The sequence below is a fragment of the Ailuropoda melanoleuca genome, chromosome 11 (genome assembly GCF_002007445.2).
Source record: "Ailuropoda melanoleuca isolate Jingjing chromosome 11, ASM200744v2, whole genome shotgun sequence".
Classification (NCBI taxonomy): Eukaryota; Metazoa; Chordata; class Mammalia; order Carnivora; family Ursidae; genus Ailuropoda; species Ailuropoda melanoleuca.
The window spans coordinates 19,091,136-19,114,697 of NC_048228.1; the positions used below are offsets into that span (position 1 = coordinate 19,091,136).

At 39.1% G+C, this 23,562-nt stretch overlaps 1 protein-coding gene across 50 annotated transcripts in view; it reads right to left on the bottom strand.

The window, feature by feature from the left end:
• Positions 1-1,827: 1,827 nt before the first annotated feature.
• ANK2 (ankyrin 2) overlaps positions 1,828-23,562 on the bottom strand; it is a 629,716-nt gene continuing 607,981 nt past the window's right edge. For 25 of the 50 annotated variants that reach the window (XM_034671321.1, XM_034671324.1, XM_034671320.1 and 22 more), the window contains 10 exons: positions 22,171-22,245; positions 20,142-20,273; positions 18,851-18,994; positions 15,634-15,919; positions 13,690-13,978; positions 11,295-11,387; positions 10,712-10,795; positions 10,445-10,609; positions 9,238-9,420; positions 1,828-4,078 (listed from right to left, as the gene is read on the bottom strand). In XM_034671321.1, coding sequence (XP_034527212.1) covers positions 4,064-4,078; positions 9,238-9,420; positions 10,445-10,609; positions 10,712-10,795; positions 11,295-11,387; positions 13,690-13,978; positions 15,634-15,919; positions 18,851-18,994; positions 20,142-20,273; positions 22,171-22,245 — 1,466 coding nt within the window. In that variant the 3' untranslated portion in view covers positions 1,828-4,063. The remainder of the gene's footprint in view (positions 4,079-9,237; positions 9,421-10,444; positions 10,610-10,711; positions 10,796-11,294; positions 11,388-13,689; positions 13,979-15,633; positions 15,920-18,850; positions 18,995-20,141; positions 20,274-22,170; positions 22,246-23,562) is intronic. The other 25 variants (XM_034671329.1, XM_034671348.1, XM_034671346.1 and 22 more) reach the window with 2 other exon arrangements.

Consider the following 23,562-nt stretch of genomic DNA (forward strand, 5'->3'; position numbering starts at 1 on the left):
CCAATCTTACTCCAAGATCACCTGTTTTGCCATTTTGTCACACTGCCTCGCCGAAGCACTTCAGGGGCCTACCAACCGAGCATTGCCAGTGATGAAGCGATTTGCGGCTGTCCTATAAATACCACTTTCAAATGTCCCTGCCCACCAGACACAACAGCTCTCCCCACAGAGTACTCACGTGTACCATCTATTCCACTCTGTGGGGCTTATTTAAAGTAAAGGAGTACTCTTGTTTTTCCCAGGGAGTCTGAGTATAACCAAAAAAGAATAATTTGTGTGTAGGAGTTAGGAATAAAGGTTTTTCTTAAGATATTTCAAAGATTTTCTCAAATGTTCCATTACTACAGTGAAACAAAAGTTGTATTACATATTTACGCGGGTGGTTCTAAGATTGTAATTGTAGCTTTAATTAGATCAGAAACAGAAATCAGACCATAACTGAAGGAAAAGAGTATAATTTTTAAGCAGAGTGGCAACTGAAGACAAAGACATTTAAACAATTATTTTCCTATGGTATACTGAAAGGAAGTTGGCCATCTTTTTTTCCATTATTCAAGAAAACCTTGTGGTGATTTTGGTTCTCATTAAATATTTGTTTACAGCTTCTCTTTATCTGTTTTACTCATGTGCTGGTCTCCTTGCCCACACCCAGACCCTCTATGCTGACATAAATTGATTCACTCCACTAGCAACCAAAGTTCAAATTCAATTCAAGCCGGTTTCAATGTACTTAGATATAATTTTCACCTCTTTATACCTAATTCAAGTCATTTATGAGAAGTATATAATCTTCCCTCAGTCTGGAGGGTTTGTCCCACCTTACATTTTAAATGTTTCTGTAAAAGGGCAGATGAATCACTGTTCATCTTTTAATGGAATTTGTACAGCAAGTATTGAAACATGAGAAGACATTAAATATTCCCTGATGCTTTCATCTCCTTAATCAAACTCAAGGCCAGAGTTCCTGTCAAGAGAAAGTACAGCCCCTGAGCAAAATGAGAGGAAGAGGATGGTCACACAGACAATCCTACTTTGGGAAATTTTTTTAAATCTTGACTCTGTTTTTTTAAATTTCAAGCCCAATTGGTATTTTAATTTCAGGAGATCTTGTAAATTAACTAGGCAGATAAGCCAGATCCAGTGAGCTTCACATCTCATGATGGATACGACTTAAGTAAACCTACTCAATTTCCTAACCATGTCTTCTTGCACTGTTTTTACAGTAAAAGAAATATTAGAGCAGCACTAAAGCCTTTTTCAGAAAACATAAACTCTCCCAATACAACTGATTTCAATTTTGTGTATTTCTGCCCTTTTGTTATTTATACTGATATATCCATTTAATGTTTAATTCTCAGGCTATGAGATAAATAACACCCCATCCACCCCAGTGAAATGCTGCTCACAGAGGAAGGTGTTTCCAGAGCACCACCGCCTTAGAAGCGAGAACTGAAATGGGAGGATCCTGTCCGTGGGCCTCGCTGTCCTACCAATCCCTGGTTACTCTCTCCTCATTTCCCCCCCAGCCCCCAAATTCCTATTTTTTATTTACTAACAATCCCAAAACTAACATAAATCTTTGTCTTTCATCTTTTGCATAATAAAAACAGAAGTTTTTTTTTTTTTTGAGGGCAAGGATAAACTCTGTTCATCTCCGTGCTTAGTACAGTGTTGGGGCATAAAGCATATTTGTCACTAAATAAAAACTACAAGGAAAAGAGCGATTTGTGTCCTTTTTGGCTTCAAATCTGTGTCACCTCTTTAAATATCTTATCTCCTGAAATCACAGATTAAGTGACAAAGAAGAATAAATCACTGTTGCCACACTTAACACTTGTACATTTTATTTAATTAAATCAGCCATTGTACACATTGCAGCTATGTATTGTTAGTGTTGTATTTTTTTTCCATTAACTAATACATGCCCTCATAGATATATTCAATTAGTGTTATCACCATGGGAACAAGATGCTGATTCATCAACTGAAAATTCACTTCTTCTCACAGTATTCAAGTTTTTTGATTACACAGCAAAAATCAAAAAATCAAAAAAAGGTGAATAACCATTATGTTGTTACACAGACATCATCTGCACTGCAAATAACACAACAGAAATGCTTTTCTTGAGCTCCAGTGAAGGTTTTGACAAGAAGGCCATGGTATGTCTCAAAAAGTTTCACCATGAACCTCTCTCATTTTGGCTGCCAAAGAAAGCTTTATTTCCTATCCAACTGCCAGAAAGTGCTAGCATTTGAGGCTTTAAGAGATTTGGCTTGTGGGAAACCTCCCTCCCAGGAAATTTTCTCCCTTGGCAACATTACTTGAAATGATGAAGTGCCATTGTTTGTCACATTTGTTTTTGACATTCGGAGCAATGAGTCATTTTTGCACAACAGGAAAAGACCAGATAGAATTGGAAAATGTTCAATCCCTGGAGGATAGACTCTTTTTTAATTTCATCTTCATTGAATATACTTTTCTTTAACAAATAACTGATTCGAAATGTATACTGTTTACATGAATATATTTGTGAATATATATATATGTTAAAATGCTACACAGCTTCAACCACTAGAGGAATAAGGAATAGGACATGGAAATCACTCAGATGATTAAAGTTCCTTCTCTGAAACAAACAAAAAAGTGCACAAATGCACTTGAGTTTCCAAGGGAGTTTGGATTTCAAATAAATAAATCAAAAATTTTAACCAAAACCAAATTTGTAAGGATTTCTCAACCTTGTCTGCAAGCTAAAAAACAGACCTAGCGGAAAAGTGAAAAGTGCTTGCTCAGGGTCAAGAGAATGAAAACCATCAGTGTGATTAGAAGAGGAGTTTTGACTGGTTTTGATTTTTAAATGCTACATGCAGGTATTAGAGAAGATATAAACCCGGGGTGGGGGGGGACCACTCCAACATGGTGAAGGAGTTTAACCTTTTGCGTAGTGGGTAAATCTTGTTTCCAATGGATTATCTACAGTGCAGTGGCCAGAAGAAAGTACCACCAATAAGACAGCGTGGTTTGCTAAAGCAGCAATGAAAACTGGAAAACTACAGTAGTTATAGCTTTTAAAATACCCTGCCAATGTGTCCAAAATCTAAAAGACCTGAAGATGCTAGAAGACCACACGATGTGGCTGCTAGCAGCTGAATACCTCATTGTTTCATTCCGTTTGCCTTCTGCTCCCCTTCTCCCCTCCCTCGTGTGGCGTTGGAGAATCCTAAATCAAGGCTGGCCAGCACCAGCAGTAAGTGCTTAGTTAGGATAGTTCCTTGAGGTTATTAACCCATCTTTAAGTAGGAGCAATGGCTACTCTGGAAGTTCTAAGGACATGGTAGGTCTGAAGTGCTTCTTTTGCAGTAGAACTGTATTATCATTCGATTGTGTTAGCAATATCTTAATTAACCATTGTTCAGCAATTTCTAGAGGCCTTTTATTCCATGATGCCCAGTGTAGTTATGATAGGCAGTGGTTTTAATTTTAATATGTTGTTCATCTGAGCATTTTAGCTATATACATGGTACAAGGACATCCCTCGGAAGGACTCCCAGATATCATCACTTGAAGAGGTCTGTAGGTGAAGTTCTTCTGATCGATGGATTTTCGTGGAGCTTGTGCAGGAGCAAAGGACGATGGAGGTGGCCAGTTCCCAGTTTAGCACAGACACAACAAAGTAGTGGATACAGCATCCAGACTGAAGGATGCTATCTTTGGTCACAAATTAGCTTACAGTTAAAGAGGATGGGGAAAAACTGAAACAGAATGCAGTGTGTATTTGCTAAAAGTGGAAGTGTCAGGGAATCCCATTAGGCAGGGTAGGTCACTCTGCTAATGAAACGAGAAGTTGCATATTGAGTGAATGTGTGGTTTCTGGTGTGAGGACTGGGCAGCCCCTCATTTGGCCTCTTGTTTCGAGTCCTCCTTGCAGAAATGCCGCAGGAGTTGCTGGAGGTCGCGCTGGAGGTCATCTTGGTCTAGTGCTTCTGGTACGTCCTCCAGGTGCTCCAAGTAAATGCGTTTTCCATGCTGGTCCTTCACCACAGCCCTCTTCTGTGTACTGGCTTTACTCATTGTTGTCCTGGAGGAGAGCAGACAAGAGAGAATTATGCTTTCTTCACTAAAACGCAGCCATGCCATCTTTTCAATGGGGGTAACCATGACATGAAAGTACTTTACTGTCCTACCTCCAGATACTTCTACACTGAGCCATCTTTCCACATCTTTCTTTTAAGCGTGGCCTCTCCTATCTGACATGAGTCAGGAAATGTTTTAAAGTGTTTCAGAACAAAGAATATTTTTTAAAACTTTAAGAACTATTTCAAATAAATAAAACCATGCTTTAATAAGAGTCTCTCCAAAAATAACCATATAATCATTCATATTTTGTTTAAGGTGCACTGATTTGAAAGAGCTTGGCTCAGGGCTCCTGGGTGGCGCAGTTGGTTAAGCATCCAACGCTTCATTTAGGCTCAGGTCACGATCTTGGAGTCGTGGGATCGAGCCTGGCATCAGGCTCCATGCTCAACCGGGATATGAGAATCTCTCTCCCTCCTTCTGCCCCTTCTGCTCGTGCTCTCTCTCTCTTCCTAATATAAACAAATAAATCTTTAAAAAAAGAAAGAAAGAAAGAGCTCGGCTCGTCCTGAAACAGGGATTCCATGTGTACTTTTTGACAGGCTGAGAAAAATAGTTTTTGATTTTTTTAAACACCTTAGCTGCCAACTTAATCCTTAGAGTTGCATCCTGTTCTTGGAAAACTTTTCCATGAGACACAGATCTTTAAAAACCGGAATCTTATTCTATCAACCTAGAGGAAGGTGACTACTAATGATAGATGAGGTGCCAGGTGCCAAAACTTCATCTGGAGATGGTGGGGAAGAGAGGGGGAAGAGAAAACACACGGAGAGACAAATTCTTCCTCCATCTGCTCCGATCTCCGTAGACTTTGCCATTTTCGGTCTTCTATGCCATTGAACAGTTTGCTGCTTTCTTGGCTCCCTCCTGACTAGTGACTACTCGACAAAAGGGGCTCTGATGTACGGTGGTATTTTGTACTACCGTTTTCCTGTATCCCTATTTGAAAACGATTATGCTGTAAGTTGTACACCCTCTCTTCTTCTCACTGCTTCTAAATATAAGTATTCATTCTGTAAATATGTGGTGAACATTTTATGTGCCAGGCCCTATTATTATAATGAATAAGGAAAATGAATCTCAGAGATTTTAAGCAATGCTCCAAATACAAAATAACACAGTTAGTATGAAGCGGGGCCAAGACTCAAAGATTCCAGAGCCTGAATCCATAACCATGATGCCATGCATCTTCACTGAAAACCATGGAAGAAATGAGCAGTTTTTAGGACTTTCCCAGCATTTTTCTTATGGATTCCTAGTGTTAAGAAGCTGGAGGCTCTGCCCTTATCATTACTCTACCTTCTAACACTGCCATGCATTGAAGATTACCCTGATTTTTTTTTTTTTTTAGAAGACTTCTATTAGCCAAAATACTTTCAGCTTTCTTTTGGGCATCCTTGCGTCCTTCCTCCTTCTTCTTTCATGTTCTCTTGTTCTCTCCCTTCCTTCAACACCACATGAGTTATTTTGTATCTGAAAGCGAACTTAAATTTGTTCCTTTTTTTAAAAAATATTTTAGATATTTTTAGTATTTTTAAAAAATTATCTAAAAAATATTTAGATTTTTTTAATTAAAAAATTTATTTATTTTAAAGAAAGAGAGAGTTGGGGGAAAGGTAAAGGGAGAAAGAATCCTCAAGGAGACTACCCATTGAGTGTGGAACCCAACACGGGGCTCAATCCCAGGACCCTGAGATCATGACCTGAGGCAGACGTTTAACCAACTGAGCCACCCAAATGCACCAAATTTGTCCCTCTTGATAAAAAGGTCAAATTTGGTTCTAATGATTGAAATCAGATCATGTTTTTCTAACTGTTCAGCACCCATATTTTTCTTCTCCCAAAAGGCAAATATCTGATTATTTGTGCCAAGAGCTGAGAGAAGCCTTCATGGCATTGGTGTGTATATGTGGGTTGGGGGGGCGGTAGGATAAGCTTCTGTCACAGGACAATCCCTGATATTTTGTGCAGATATATGTGGATGAATGTGTTTATACGTATGCATATCCACAAGCAGTGGAATGAATCTACTCATATGTATATCGGAGGGCAGTGGATATGGTAAAACGCCTTCAGCAACATACAAGATAAAAGTGTTATATATGACAAATACAGTTCCATAACTAAATAGCTATAGAATTTAGTTGAGTTGTCTATATCCTGGCTTTAAATTCACCAGCTATAACTGAGAACTTTGGATTAACCAGTCTCTAAACATAGTCCAATTTAAAGATCTCACGATGCTAGAGTGTGTACATGGTTTATGTGGTTTTATCTGAGTAACTGAATAAAAGACTTAAAAGTTCAGAGTATAAAAAGCACTTTATCCTTAATTTATGTAGCATTTTTAAAAAGTTCTCTGAACAATTACACATTTAAATTCTTAGCTGCTGCTGTTGTTCACATGTGATTGGAGGGCAGAATCATGACAGAACCTTTAATTCACTGTTCCTAATTATTATGTTCTACAGGCTAAAAATAGCTTTGTAGAGTACTATCAATGACAATCTTTTTCCTCTTTACAATGAAGTGAAAAGCACAATAGTAACTTGAATTTCCACTGTGTTTTCACTGAGAAGCTGAGAGCACTTTATTAGCAGGGTGCTGCTACAGAACCAGAGAGAAGGGCCAGGAGACGAGGCGAGGGTGCTGAAGCTCACACGTGGAATAGGTGATGGGGACGGGCTAACCAGAGAGTTTCCCAGCTGCTCCCCTTTCATAGGCACAAACGTGAGCTGCTTACTGCTTTTATGGCACTTTCTCAACTTAGTAGCCTCCCTGGTTTCAGCATTTCTAGGGACATTCAGGTTTGTGGGTATCAAACTCATGCTCATGTTATTTGCCACTCACATGCGGGATCATGAAACAGCTTAAAGCTTCTGAAAGGAGGTAAAAAAACCCAAACAAACCCAAAAGCATATACCACGCCCAGTTATGATTTGCTAAGATTGAGCTGAAAGCAGCAGGTCACAAGATTAACCCATGAGCAGCTGCTTAGGGTCCTCATTTGTGCTCCAGATCTAACAACACGATGGAAGATCCCAGCCCGTTGGCCCCAGCAAAATGGATGANCCCAAACAAACCCAAAAGCATATACCACGCCCAGTTATGATTTGCTAAGATTGAGCTGAAGGCAGCAGGTCACAAGATTAACCCGTGAGCAGCTGCTTAGAGTCCTCATTTGTGCTCCAGATCTAACAACACGATGGAAGATCCCAGCCCGTTGGCCCCAGCAAAATGGATGACTTGCTAAAACCCAAGGAGTGACTGCGTAAATAGATGTCTCATTCTCCTCAAGCCTTGGTTTTACTTTCAAAGCATCAAGAGGACACTAAGGGTATGACACACTGACAGATCTACCGTTGGACAAAAACATACAATACAGAGAGAATTGGAAGTTACCAAGGGATGTTAAGGTATATGTGTAGGGGCTGTTTNGATGTCTCATTCTCCTCAAGCCTTGGTTTTACTTTCAAAGCATCAAGAGGACACTAAGGGTATGATACACTGACAGATCTACCGTTCGACAAAAACATACAATACAGAGAGAATTGGAAGTTACCAAGGGATGTTAAGGTATATGTGTAGGGGCTGTTTGTCTTTTCTTAAAATTGGAAAAAAAATTTAAGGTGTTAGTTGGCAAAGCATAACCCATGCTAACCCAAACCTTTTAATTATTGATCCATCCTCTTTCAGGATTTCATTCTCTACTAAACTGGGGAAGTGCACTTTCATGTGGCTACCTGTATAACTCAAAGCCTGAAGAAAAAAGAAAACAGGACAAAACCCATCGTAAACCATAGACTTAAAAATAATCTATTCCTGTGCTTAATCGATAGTAAGTATAAAAAGCTATACTTGCAAGGATAAATAGAAACAATCTTGGGATCAAATATAAGAATTGAGTTTTATTTAAATTCCTCCCATTTGTGAGGGACACGTACTACAATGCTTTATAAATGCTGGTAAATAACATCTGTACTGATTGACTTTTCATTTTCTCCTCATCTCACCCCCCTCCTTTCTCCAGTGGAGATTCGACCTATAACTATAACGATCAGAGGCAAAATAAGTGACTTTTCATTTTCTCCTCATCTCACCCCCCTCCTTTCCCCAGTGGAGATTCGACCGATAACTATAACGATCAGAGGCAAAATAAGCAAGAAATGAATAAGGCCCAATGTGTGCAACTCACACAATTCATCTTCTGATTATCCAAGGTCAAGGTACTTTCCTTCAAAGTATTTAAATAAGGTACGCTTTTCACATCCCAGTGCATTCATATATAATCTCAATGCATATTGTGGGTATAGAAGAGGACACACATGTAACATTTAGCTTCAAAATGTCTCAATAGCAAAAAATGTTTTGTAGATGTTTGCATATGCCCACAATCCCTTAGTCAAAACCCTTGGGGTCAGATGTGTTTCAGGATCCAGAATTTTTTCTTTTTGGATTTTAGAAAGGGGATATGTTCTAATACACCAGAAGAGGTTGGGGCAGCATCCCGTAATCAAACTCAAAAATAGATCAAGAGTAATATATACGCATATTCACTCTAGGCAGGACTAGAACCCCTCCACGTCCTAACAGCTCCATGTCAGTTCCTATTAAGTCTTACTGCCAAATTAGCTTGCTACTTACTGAAAATCAGAACTTAAATAATTACAAATGTTTATTTTATTTCTAGGTTTAAAATAAAACTAACTTTAATGCCAATCTTTGGAAATATTTGAGAATATTAGCTAGTAAAGACAATTTGCAACCTATTTATGTCTTTCTGTTATTAATTGGGAAGTCACCTCTGGGACTTCCAAGCAAGATGTAATTCCAGAAATTCTGACTCTGATTCAGTTGAAGCAAATCCTGGTCATCTAGATTTTTAAAATCATTTAAGGCGACACCGATGAATACCACAAGTTGTGGAAACATTACCTCACTGTACAAGTTACTCACACAGGAATTCTACTTTCTTGAATTATTCTGCACCCTTCCATGAATACATATATGGAATGACATAAGGATAAACCATTTTCTTTATAAACTCAAAGCAAACATAAAACACACATACACAACAACAAAAAAGTGATAATGCTTCTATACCTCTTCAAAGTCATCTTTGGCTGAAGGAAGATCAGTGGCTAAACTAGAATCACCCAGATGTTTCTCCATCCTCTCTCCATGCACCATAGTTGTTTTAACAACTTTGCTGACTCTACGGCCTTCCACTGGTTCAGCCTGAAATTGTGAGGTACTGGACAAAATGCTGGGCTCAGACAAAGTTACCTAATGAATGAAGGACACACGATACATGGTTTCTGACTGCCACAATGTCACAGTGATGGATTTTTCTATGCAAAAACAAACAAAAAAACCAAAACCCTTCAATGGTATATACTGGTCTTCCAGAAAACAGTATTTTGGAAAAGAGAAGCAGTTACAAAAAGATAGAAAAAGCCAGTATTCAATTGGTAATGCCTCTGTCATGACTCTATGTACACAGCACCAAACCAACCACTCACGAGTCACCTGAATGAAAATCCGTCAGGAAGTACTGTGTATAAAAAACCGATTGCTCGGTGCAATGCAGACGTAACAGCCTGTTGATGAACTCTCTCTCCCACGTTTAAATGGTTTTGGCATTATGAAGATGAAATTAATCCCCAAAGAAGAAACTCTCAAAGATAGGAGAGACCAAAAAAGTAGATTTGTGGAGAAACTTTGTGCATAATAATAAAATTTTGAGGATGTGAATGAATGCAAGACAGTGAGGATATCACAAATTATATGTCAAAGAGAGTAAACATTCCTCAAAGACAGTAGAATGGAAAGAAATAAAACTATAGATCAGGGAGCTTCTGGACCGTGGCTTTAATGACTCTGAAATGCACAAGTTTAAATAACAAATATTTATTGACAGGGCCCTACACAGGCTGCCACCCTGCCTGGGGAACAAGTACCACGACACAATTGTACAGGGTCTCTCCGTGACATAGTGTTTGCCAGCCAATGGAATTCTGGTCTCTTAAAATTTGACTTTTGGATTTCTATTGTATGTATGCAACCATGAATTAAACAGAAAATAGAAATAAGGAGGACCAAACAGAGATCATGAGTATAATGGCTACAAATTTCCTCAATGGTTCTTTTAAAATGCCACAAAATCATGAAGAAAAAAATGAATGTGCATCTGAAAGTGCCATATAAGGGGGAGCAGTGGGGCCAATGTGGGTAAACCATTGCACCCACCTCTTCCGAGTCCATTTCACACTTCTCCATAAAATCAGGTTAGAGAATCAGGTGATCTTACCTCTGACTGTTCGGTGTCACTCTTTAATACAATGCGCTTCATGACTTTGGAATAGCCATCTCCTTCCTCAATGCTGATGGGTCCCTGGGCTGTTCCTTGCATCGTAACCTCCTCTTTCTCTGTGCCATCAGAGGATACGTACCGCCTGATGATTTTCCTAGTGACCTGAAAGATATTTTTTTCATGTATCTTGTTTTTGAGGGACAGTACCAGGGGACTGATAAGTTTTAAACTGGAAGTTTGAAATCAACCACATTAGGACAATACCTTCCTGACCACAGTGTGTCCATGCTCATCAACGTATTCTTCTTCTGTGACTGTTTCCGGGGGTATGTCAGGCATAGCATCTCCCTAAACGGTTGAGAGAAAAGGGTTACTTCAGTGTTTGGCCCCAATTCCGAGAAACTCCTCCCAAGGGCTTATAATGTGAGCCATGTTAGAAAATGAAGGGAGCTACTGAGAAGCACTGCTGAGATGCCAAGTCCTGTCGAGTAGTAAGTTTAAAAGAAAGAAAGGGGAAAAAAAGGTGGGTAATAACATGCTTAGGAGAACTGGACCAAAGTTAGGTGTAAAACAAACACACAAACAAAAACAGACAAGCGAGGTGAGGTGGGTGGAACTGAAGAAGCGCTTTCGCTCTTGCCGTTCGCTCCCTTGGAGGTGGGCTGCCAACGCGATCACCGCTGCATTGTCTTAACAAACCAAACTTAGGACAGTTAGGGATCTGCTTTTGAATGGTCATGCACTACCTAAAAGAGCATGCCAAGCCCTCATTGCTCCAGGCCTGTCACTCTCTAGGAGTTATGGGGACAGAAGTGTCCCGGACGTGCAGTAACATAACAGCTGGTACCTGAATAATCACTCGTCGGCGGACAACCCTGGTAGTTACCATCGCCTCCTCATCTGAGCTGGCCTCCAGCTCACCTAATTCCTCTGTTAGCTCCTGGTGGAAGCATGGAAGCATTGTTTTGTTTAATAGGCTAAGGAATGTCTTCACTACTGGTTTCTGCTTTAGTTCACACTGTTTCTCTGAAAGTCTCATTCATGGAGGCTTTGGTGGAAAAGCCAGCAGGGCAAACAGGTGGGTGTCTGTCCCGCACTTCGGTTAGAATATAGTGTTTTTGTTCAATGAATGAAAAAAAAAATTCTGGAATTCTGAAAGCTGTCTGAGTCTGTCTGAGTGCCCATCTGTCAAAATCTGTCAGAAGAAATATGCAGCTTGTCCACATCACTTCTTGGACTTAAACTCCTGATAAATAACCAGATGTAAACACAGAACTTAAGCAGCACAAAAAGCATTTGTAAGCCATTGACACTCAGGCTTAAGGCTTGGAATGATTAACCTGCAGGTACAGAAAAACTTAATGCTTATAGCAGAACTTTCTGCAAAAAGTCACAATTTCCTAAGAGCTGTTATCTAGCCAGTAGAGCGTCTCCCTGGCAACAAAGAAGGCAGCCCATGAATAATATTAGACTCATTTTGCAGAGTAGTTAAGATGCACTGGCCAGTCTGATTTTATGGGTCTGGCCCAGAGTCAGAGATGGAGCTAAAAACGTAATTTTAGATTAGAACATATATCTCGGGAGCATTCTATCAAATCACTTTTTCCTAACAGGATGCTGTTTGTTTTTTTTTTTAAAAGAAAACTCAATGAAATTTTTTCAACATATTTTTAGATATCTGATGTATTTCTATATGCTTTTCTGTTAAAGGAAAACACATAAAATCTAAACCAAATTATACTTCAAATACATTCAGGAATCTGCTGCCTAGAAATATCAGCGAGAAAAGTGACTGAAATTGGATCCTCAAGATAGGGTCATGAGAAGTTAAGGGTCACAATAGGAAGCATCACAGAGGTAACTGGATATTCATCAAAAATAAATGGAACAGACCTGTATAAAGTAGAATATAGAAGGACTTATCAAAATTTGCTTATATGCATTGAAAAAATAAATGAATTACCCAGATAACTGTTTGAAATCTATACTTCATTTAGCCAGTGGATTCTGAGGCTAAATTTAGTTAACTTCTAGGGCTAGATAGCGTCTTTGACACATTTTTATTAGAATTCATTTAAGCCAAGAACTTGGGAGATGAATAATTCTGTGCAAAGGTAAACTTAAAATAAAATTCCACTCACAGGATGAATTCATTATTTAAGATAACTGCCAAAATTGGGACATAGTTCTCATTTGCCTGAACCTCTCCTAATTTTAGTTATGATTTTAGACAAATCCTGCTAGCAGACGTCATCCTCGTAGTGAACAAAAATAAAAGTAGGCCTTATGCCCACAGATAAGTTGTATCATTCGTTTCTCCAAAAAGTTTCAGTTCTTTTATATAACTCATTCTTTACTGCTGAGACATATATTAATGCTTTAAAAACACTTTGATGTATAAAATGCTTTTGAATTCTAAAAGGAAAAATATATGATTTTATTTATATTAAATTACGTTTAATGCAAACAGATTCTGGGTCCCCCTTCCCTCCCTGAGATTCATTTTGATTCGGGCGCTCTGAGGAGGGCTCAACCCCCCCGCCGTGAATGCTGAGGGATATGAACTGTTTAGAATACATTTTGAGAATAAATGGTTTAAATTAATTTCTTAAGATGCTCTCCACCCCTCCCTACAACATCAAAACTCACGTAATGACAAAGGAAACAGTGTGATGTAAGCTCCTGCTCCTGTCGGGGATTCCGACATTCTGAATCAGCAATAAGTGCAGGTACCATGCCCTTTTTCAAAGTCTTTCTTAAAATAGACACAAGGAGATCTATTTTGGAAATAATCTTTCCTTTAAGGAGAAAAATTTGTTTGGGGAGGTGAACCCCACTGGATATCCACAGTCTGCATGCTCGTCACCTGACTGCAGACAGATCTAACCAGGGTCTGGCTCCCACACGTTGCCATGTCTGGCACTTACCTCTCACTCATCTGCACGCCCATGGTTATCAATTCTGAAAAGCTACCTTGCGTATCTCGTTTCACCCCAGTGTTCATCTTCCTTAGCAAAAGGTTTTCCAATTGTAAAATGACGGCTCAGGGTCAAATAGCTAGAACGGGAACATGTATCGTTTTTTTCCTAGATTCTCTGGTCCCCAGGTTTTAAAAGGGACCGAGGGGTTCACATGACCCAGGTTAATTTTTTTCAGAGAAAAAATAAGCCACCAGAGAAATGGGAATGGGGAAGGTCTGTAGCTTTGCTGCCTGTGGGCAAGGAAACGGAGGACAGTCCTACCTTATGGAAAGCTGCGTCTTCATCGAGTCTATCAAGGGCCTGTGGCTGGTCACCAGCAGACTCCACTATCACAAGGCTGGTTTTCTGAGAACTCTCCTCCCCATGTTCTGGGGGCTCTTCGGGTTCTTGTATGATGGGAGAGTCTCCCTGCTCACTAGATGTTGGGGTCTGGAGGTATGGCCTCTCCTCCTCAGCAGGGGTCCTAATTTCCTCAGGGGTCTTGCTGGGAGAGTCAGATACAGCCATAGCCTTTTGAGTCTCTGACACTTCTGTCCCTGGGGTTGTCACACTGAAATGGAAAAGCCAAGTTATACCATGACAGCAGACACATTTCTCCTGCTGAAGTAAGGGAATTAGAAGGAAAAATGGAATTTATCTTCATGGTCCAGGGAAGTCAAAATAAGTTTTGTAAATGTGGCCAAGAAATGAAAATTGAATAAAAATCATGTAAGCTATTGTATAGAGTTATAGCTCATTGATCAGGCACTGACTGGGAAAGATGTATTCTAAAGATAAAAATTATCCTAAAATGTATTATCATTTCCTAATCTCTACAAAGTATATAAATTATAATTTCATCTTTTCTTTGATAACTCAAGGTGATCTTGAAGATTTGAGGAGGTTTATATAACAAAGATCTGTAGATCATAAGGCTTTCGAATCAAGAGTCAAAAAATTTGGGGGAAAAAATTTTAAAAACCAATATATAAACCCCACGTTAATATCGTTATCATGATTGTAAATATAGAAAGAATCTTATTATGCCTCTGGAAAACTGTATTACTTGATGGAAAGACCTGGTTAAAACTTTTTCTACTGATATCGTTTGGAGTTACTTCAAGGCAATCTTTATAATCTCATTTTCTAAGAAAATTCTCTGCTTTTTCTGTTTAACTTATTGCAAATTTCTGTCCCTCCTTAGATATTAAGTGCCCAGAGTACCTCTCTGATATGCCCTCTTTGCTTCCCACCTTTTTCTTTCTCTTTCTCTCTTCTTTCTACTCTCCACCAAAGTCTAAAAGGAAGTTGGGAGGTGGTGGCTCAGTGGAAAAAGGGGATGATTTTATTACCATTTCACCCTCTTCTCAAGTTCCAGTGACCCCAGCACAAAGCTCATTTAATGACAAGAAAAATGCTATGATGTAATCTCCTGACACACTGTTCTCAGATTTCGGGGCCGGGGACACATTTGCCTTTTGCACAGTCTGTTTTCTTTCTCTAAATAACAGGTGCCATTTAAACAGCTCTCTTTCTCCTTTGCTTCTCTAAAGCCCAGAACTTGAGTTCTGAGCTGCCTGCTCTGTAGAAGCCTCCTTGAGCCAGAAGCTCTCTGAAAAACTCCTCTTTCCTCCCACGCTGACCCCATCCCACCTCGTTTTCATGGTCTTTCATTCTGTGTGAATAATCTGTGCTGTGTTTCCAGTTTTATTGTTAGCCACCCCATCGCTTTGGTGAAAAACACTGAGGGCTGCCTCAACCCACGCTGTCACTGTTCCCACTCTGAACGAGCTATGGGACAACTGGCACGTATCAAAGTGTTACAGAGAAGTGACGGGCAGGACTCTTAGAAGCACTAAGAATGAGGTCTGCGTGAAATTTTATACTTGAAACAATGCTTTCATGGGCACATCCTTGACCTGTGACACTATGAGATGAATAAGGTATAAATTACTATAATTTAGAGATGTGGAAACAGAAAGCAAAAGGGCTTTGGGACTTGCCCAAGGTCACAGAACTGTAAGTTGGTTCAAGCAGATCTCCCACACAATGCTGTCACAATTACATCTCAAATCTTTTGCTCTTTTTCCATAGGTCTGGCCCTTGTTGGAGGGGGGGTATTTGAACACCCTCTGAAAACAACTGACAGCGGTTTACACCTGGCACTCTTGTCACACTGGCTTGTTTCTTGGAATTACACGCTACAGGCTTTCTTGTGAAACTCACAAGTACTCCTGCTGACACTCCAGAGAGGACTCTTCAGGCCGGTCTTGCGTTTTCCCTGAGAAATCCTGTTGAACCTGCTCCTTGTGAGTTTGGGGAAAGCGCTCTGTTCCGGAGCTGTCCCCCTCGGCTTTGGGGATGCAGTCCTGAAAAGTGGAATAGCCGACCGAAATGTCTTCCTCGGACACAATGGGAGGCTGATCGCAGGACTCGCTCTCTTTAGAAACAGCTTGCTCCTCCTTCTGCTTGGGCTGTGCAGTGCACAGCTCCTCCTGAAGGGTGGAGAAGCCTACGCAGGAGAACAATTTAAATTATTTCATCGAAGCTCATTTAATCGAACCATTAATGCGCCACATCCTGTGACAGACCCAAGGCTACACAGCTGACCTGCAAGATGCAGACTGTCTAGCCAAGCTCAGGCAAGTGAGTCTATTGAAATGCAGAGTGACCAGGCCACAGTGCCAGCCAATGAAAGGGGGAGCACCCGACCCAGGGTTAAAGAATTAGGAAAGGAAATGCAGAGGGTGTGACCTTTTAAGGAGCCCTAGTGATAAGGAGGCATTGACTGTGATACTAAGCATAGAATGTAAGCAGTAAGAAGAATTAGAGTTTAAGATTAATTAGTAATAGTGAATACATTTTAAATATTAATTACATGTCAGGCACTGTTCTAGGTGCTTGGTGAGTATTAACTTGTATTAACAACGCTCTGAGGTGAGTAGCCTTTTTCTGGAGGGTCTCTCAAGCCAGGCTCAGGGATTTTATTATATCCAGGGCAATGAGGAGTCACTGAAAAATTTTTAGCAGAGGTATGACTAACATTCATCTACTTATTTATTGACTCAGCAGATCTGTATTGAGTATCAACTACGTAGTAGGTGCTGTTTAGATGTCAGACATATAGCAGTGAACAAGATAAAAAAGTTCTCACTGAACTTTTATTTCTGCAGATATACACTTATTATAAATTTTAGGAGAAAAAGAAACCAGGGTAGAAGTATAGAGCAAGTAGGGCTAGTAGTTTAGATAGACTTGTCAGGAAAGAGTCCTATTAGGAGATGATTTAATGAGATGTCACTCATGCTGTCCACTTGATTCCTTCAGGTGAGGTGGGAAGTGCTATTATCATCTCTGGTTTTCAGATTGGAAAACAGGCACAAGCCTCACACAGCTGGCACAAGGCCTAGAGACTGTGCTCCCCACGGCCAGCCTGCACTGCTTTGGAAGTCTATTCCACAGTGAGCTGTTGTGCCCACCTGAGAGTGGCAGCTGCTGACATTCTACTTCGTGACAAATAATGGACTTAATCTATACCAAATTATATTAATTATAAGACCATGGAAAACTTACATACATTAAATTCTCATTGAATTATGCAAAAAAAAAAAAAAAAGAGAGAGAGAGATGATTTAAGCAGAGGCCTGAATTAAGTGAGAGAAAAAAGTACTGATGCTCTAAGGGAAGAATATTCCAGAGTGGAAATAACAAAAAGGAGCAGAGCCCTGAAGCCTGAGAATGCATAGGGTGCCTGGGGAACAGCAAGGAGGCCAAATACTGATGAAGGAAAGAGAGAGATGGGAGATAGGACAAGCTCTCACCAAACAGTAACATACACCATCATTGAAATCTGGGAAAAGTAAGAAGATACAGAAAGAAACTCAGGAAGAATAGCCAGTGAAATGGGGAGGGGGAACTATGAAGGGAGTATATCATAGAAAGTGAATGAAGAAAATATTTTAAGAAGAGATTAATTTTTTGGTCAAACGTTACACATGAGGCGAAGACTGAAAAATTACTCACTGTATTCGGCAATGAGGAAATAACTGGTGAATTTTATAAGACTGTTTTCTGTTGGGAGGTAATGACAAAAGACTGACTGGCATGGATTCTAGAGACAGTGCTGGAGAGAACAGGAAGACAAGAAGCAGATACAGGAAATTTAGACTGTATTTTTGAAGAGATCTTCTATAAAATGAATGGAGAAACAGAACAATCATGCAAGGAGGAATATGGGGTGAAAGGAGTTGTTTTGTTTTGTTTTTAAAAATGGGCTCCATTAAAGCATGTTTTAGTGCTGTTGAGACAGATCTAGTTGTAGGAAGCCACAGACAACAACAGCAGTGAGGTCCTTAATTGGATAAAAAGGGAAGAGATCCAGGACAAAAGAAGAGATGATGGTTTTAGCAAAGCAAAGGCATTTCATAGTGGAGGGAAGGTAGAGTATAGGCACTGAGATGCATTTAAGTTGGTAGATTTTGTGAAAGAATATGGACATTTGCTTTGGACAATTCTTATTTTTTCTAAGAAATATGAAACTCTGTCATCACCTTTGAATAAGAAGAAGAGAAATGCTGGAGGCTGGAAAAAGAAGAGAATTCTTGGTATAAAGTAGAGATGAGAGAGGAGAAACCGAGTGAGTGAGCATGTGAATAAATGGAAATGGATTAGAGAAACTTTAAGTAATGGAAAGGTGGTAGGGCCAATGGCTGGAGGTCCCAGTGGGTTTGAAGAATTGTTGGTGTGGAAGCAAAAGAGGAAGTAAGTGTAATGCTTCAAGTTAGGATGCGGGAGTAGTATCATCATCAGTAATGACATAGTCTTGGTTGTGAGCACTGAAATGGGTAAAGTAGAATAAAAGACACAAATATCAGAAGTGTCATCAAGGAACTGAAGCAAGGGCACTGGATAGGTCATCCATGTTATTATGAACTGAGTGTTTGTATCCCCTTAATATTCATACGATGAAACCCTAATCCCAAAGTGATAATATTTGGAGGTGGTGTCTTTGGACTATAATTGGGTCACGAGGGTAGAGTCCTCAGGAATGGGGTTAGTGTCCTGATAAGAAGAGGCCAAAGAGCACTCTAGCTAGCTCTTTCCCCCGTGGGCGGACACAGCGAGAAGACAGCCATCTGCAACCCAAAGGAGGTCCCTTGCCAGAACCTATGCTGTCATCCTGATCTCTGACTTCCATTCTCTAGAACTGTGAGAAATAAATTTCTCTTGTTTAAGCCCCCAAGTTTACGGCATTTTGTTATTGCAGTCCCAACTGGTTAGGACAATGGTGAAATAACCAAGAATGAGCAATATGGATGCCTATAAAATGAGAAAAATGTGTGATTACCAAAGTCCATAAACCACCATCTAAAAAAAGGGAAGATTTGGTCCAGTTGCCTGAATTAACTACATATACAACACACACGCACACACATTGTCTGACCTTCACTATGATCCAGTGCAATTGTCTGTTCAATTTCTGCATAGCTATGACTGATGCGCTCCTGGAGAGGCTCCGTGCTGGCCTCCATGAGATGAACAATATCCATTCGGTTGATCTTGGTGAGACATTCAATGAGACTGGTATCTGGGGTATTAGAGAAAACATATTTATTACATTTGAGGGGTACTCTTTTTAAGATGTCTTTCACTTAGTTGCCTTACTAAAACATTGGAATTTGTATAGGAAACAACCAAAGCTTAATTAAAGGTCTTTGCAGGGGCGCCTGGGTGGCGCAGTCATTAAGAGTCTGCCTTAGGCTCAGGGCATGATCCCAGCGTTCTGGGATCGAGCCCCACATCAGGCTCTTCCACTAGGAGCCTGCTTCTTCCTCTCCCACTCCCCCTGCTTGTGTTCTCTCTCTTGCTGTCAAATAAAAAAATAAAATATTTAAAAAAAAATAAAAAATAAAATAAAATAAAGGTCTTTGTAAAAAATAAGCAAACAGAAAAGATATATGGGAAAGCATAGGCATAAGCCCTAAAAGTAGAGTTGCCAGATATTATATAGGACACTCTGTCAAATTTGAATTTCAGATAAAACAAACAAACAAATTTTAAAGTATAAGTATATCCCAAATATTGCATGGAGTGTACTTATACTAAAAAACTATCTGTTGACTCTCTGAAATTTAACTGGGTGTCCTCTAGTTTTATTTGCCAAAGCTGGCAATCCTACCTACAAGAATGGCAAGAGAAGGAAAGGCAAATGTAGACTGGATGTAAATGAGGGAGGTCTCTATGTAGATCTTCAGAGAGATATCAGAGGAAGTAGAAAATTTAGCTGAAGAATGAGATGAAGCGATGGTCTCATTTGATTGGATATGGTCAGAATATTGTATATGAACCATTATAAAGAATATCTATGTGACATCTTTCCCTCATTTAAGTTACTTAAGAGTAAAGGAAGTAGGAACTGAGGGCAATGCACTACCAATAAAGCAATGACAAAGTAATTGTGTCCACTCTCAATATTTAGAAAATTTTAGGACTTTAATAACATTCCTGTTAGCAGCCAGGGTTTCCCCTAATTGACACTAGTCATGGGAATACAGTGTAAGAATTGTTAAGCAACACGCATATTTTAGAAATGTCATAGCTCGTTCCCATTTGCTTGCAGTAGTATTTCAGATTGATGGCATTCGTTATTTTATTATTTTACTGAATTTGCAGGAAAGCAAGACTTATAGCTCAACGTTTAGCCTAATGCTTTTCACATACAGCTCCCCGCCTACCTGTAGCCTGCCTGCCGTCCCTTTCCAGCCAGTACTTCAATAGCGCGTGGCTCTGGTCTTGGAGGGAGTTAGGGTTCTCAATTCGAATTTGATGAATCTGCTCCTCAGTGAAATCCAGTTCCCTTGCTAATTCTAGAAAAGAAAATATTGCTCCATAAACACCTGAGCTTCGAAGTCCAAGTCTCCACACCGGGCTCTGTGATTTTGTAAATGATGTGTTCTTTGTATTGCTTTAATAGGGTTCTTTTGCTCCCCCTGTGCATTAGAAGTGACTCTCAAGATGCCTTTGTTCTTCTGGCCTTAATTGTGGATGTTCTCCTTGAAACTGGGTATAGAATTGATCACTTTCACAGTGGAACCACTAAATTTGAGGCAACGGATGATAAAACATGTATAATTCAGGCCCATTTAATTCCAAAATGCAGACTGGACCATTAATACAGGCTTATATTCTTAACTAAGATAATGGAAAATAAATGACTGAAACAGGAGTAACAGACTTTCTCACTTTTAATAATCATTAAGTAATGTTTTAAGTACTGTAAATCCTATTTCTGGATACTTGGATAAATACTGGCTGTGGTTATATTACGGTGGTTGGATAAACTCCTTTCTTTGATTTGATGTCACTTGAATAAAAGCTCTGAGAAGCATTAATTGGCCTAGGGAAAAAGCCACAAAATTTTCCTTTAACGTCTACCATTAACATTGTACATGGACACTTATAAATTGTGGTGTGTGTGTGTGTGTGTGTGTGTGTGTGTGTAAATACGTCCTCTTTGGATGTCAACTGGCCAATATCTTTCAAAATTCAAAATATATATACCCTTTCTCCAGATACTCAATTCTACTTGCAGTGATATGCCCTATAGAGATACTCATGAAAATACACCAATGCACTAGGATGCTTGTCATTAACAGGAAACAAATGTCCAGCAATAAAGGCCACTAACTATGATGCTTGCACACAGTAAAACTAAATAGCCATTTCAAAGAATGAGATAGATAGGTCAATGCTGATGGAATATTTATGAGGAATATTATTGAGGAAAATTGTACTATTTTTAAATAGTACACATAGATGTGGGTACTGCATATTTTTTTCTGAATACACGAGAAAGTGTAAGCAGTTACTTTTGAGGCATGGAGCTAGAAGATGAGATGCAGGTATGAGAAACTTATTTACACTTTTAATTTTATACAATTCTGTACAGTTGTGGGGTTTGAATTTTCAACAAGTATATAGATACTACGTTTTATACACAAACACACGTACTTAAGAAACAAAATAAATAATTCTGAATGTCACCTATTTAACTAGCCAGAGATATTTTGATGTCCTTCCTTCCCCTAAATCCCTCAATTAAAAAAACCTGGTCAGTATTTAACAATTACTTTAAAATGTTTAAAAGTGAAGAATGACTATTCTTTCTGCTGTTACTAATTATTTTTGTTAAGGGTCTTATGGGTTTCTATTCCTCATATTGGTTTTATAATTTACTTTCTTTTAATAATTTTACATACATTATAATTTTTATACTTAAATATCCTAATTTCTCAGAAAATTCGTGAAACATCTTACTCATAGGTATTTCAACATTCATCCAAAGCAAATTTTAGTGCTGTTCACAATGAAGATATCTGATATAAGGTATCTAAAATAAGGAGCCCTGGGTTAAATCTCCAACTAAGCTTCATGGATATTACGTCTAACAATGATTTTGAAACACAGTAATGTCCTCGAATTTGGATATTGCTGACTCCCAAAGGAGGATAGTGGCATTTGGTATATTCTCAAATCCCCCAACTTAAAGCTCTATTTTTCTAAATTCCAGAGACATTAAAAGGCCTGCCTGGATTTTCTAGTTCAGAGTTTATTATTCTTTTCACTATTCCATCAGGTCTTCCTTAAGGAAAGAAAAAACCAAAAAACCAAAAAACTTTTTCATTGTTAATGACACTTGGCTGTGCAGTTGTGTTACTTAAATGAAGCAAGTTTTGTTGAAAAAATGAGTCACGCTAATTTTACCTGTCCAGCTGAAGCCAAGATGATCAGCAATATAAGCCAGCCTTTCCTCGATCCGTTCCTGCTCATCCTGTTCATCTACAGAAGGTCAAAAACAGAATGGCCAAAGGTTGTCTATGACAGGAGAGCACCCATAGTACTGATCATCCGAAGAGAGGAAGTCACTTGTCCAAATATTTGATAATAGCACAAATTAGCTATTATATTTCAAATCATTTTAAATGGTATGTTTGCCTGATTTCTGGAATGGAATGGGGAATCAACTTAATTATAAATCATGAAAACCAACTGCTTCCATATCTCTTTAATCAAGACTAGTCACTGGACATATCAGTTGCTGAGTTCTAGTAATCTTAGGACTTTCTGTTTAAATTATCTGAGAGACTACTGCCCACCAGGAGACAATCATCTTGTTCATCAAAAACCAGAAAAATCATAAGTGGGTTGCAGAAGTGGAGTAACTGGTTAGGACCTCCTGTTATTGCCTGTGGCAGCACAGATCACTTCCGGATCACATCTGAAAGAAATCACATCCAAGATTCATAAAAGACATAGATCATGGGTTAACCAGGCCACCTGGGTTTTTTTTTTCAGTCTGGCCAGAACCATTTTCCTTGGTCCTGGTGACCTTGGAAGAATGGAGGATAAAAGCATACGTATTTGTGTCTGTTGTATCAATAGGTATAGATGTACTTTCTGTGAAATTTCTGTGTGCTTACTACTAAGTAAGCTTATATATTACTCCCACAAACTTTAATTTTCCCATTGGTTTTTAACCCCCATTAATTGATGGGCAGCATTTTAGACATCAGGACATTTTCTTAGGACACAAATTTAAGAATAATAGTCTTTATTGTAGAGATATTGGAAGACCAGAGGCTACTTCTCAAAGCCATCTATGGTTTCCTTTTTTATAATTCAAAGGGTCATCCTCTCACGGTCACTTACATCATGCAAAGTTTGAGTTTTTGTTGTCTGCTGCGTCTAATCAGAGTACATTCTCCATTCACCTAATACTGAAACAAAAAGCATGGTTTTTTTTCACCTTATATTTGTTTGCTTAAAGTGTTTACCAGTGGTATCTGAGATCCAACTTTTTGAATCAAAAACAGATCCACAACAATTGGGATTTCATGATAACGTGAAATCTTCTTGGGCAAATGGCTTCCTAATGATTACCGAATTACTAAGTTGAGTACAAATGATTTTAAAGTACGTAAGGGTAAGAAGAAAAAGCAATGAATCCTTACCATATGAAACAAAGCCCAACATGTTCATGTGCAAAAGCAAAAGTGCTTAATTTGAGGCTAAGCCTGGGACTCCAGAGCAACAAAACTCAAAGCTTGCATGGCCTTACGAACAGCGGCTTGAGAAAGGCAAGATCACCGCTGTCTG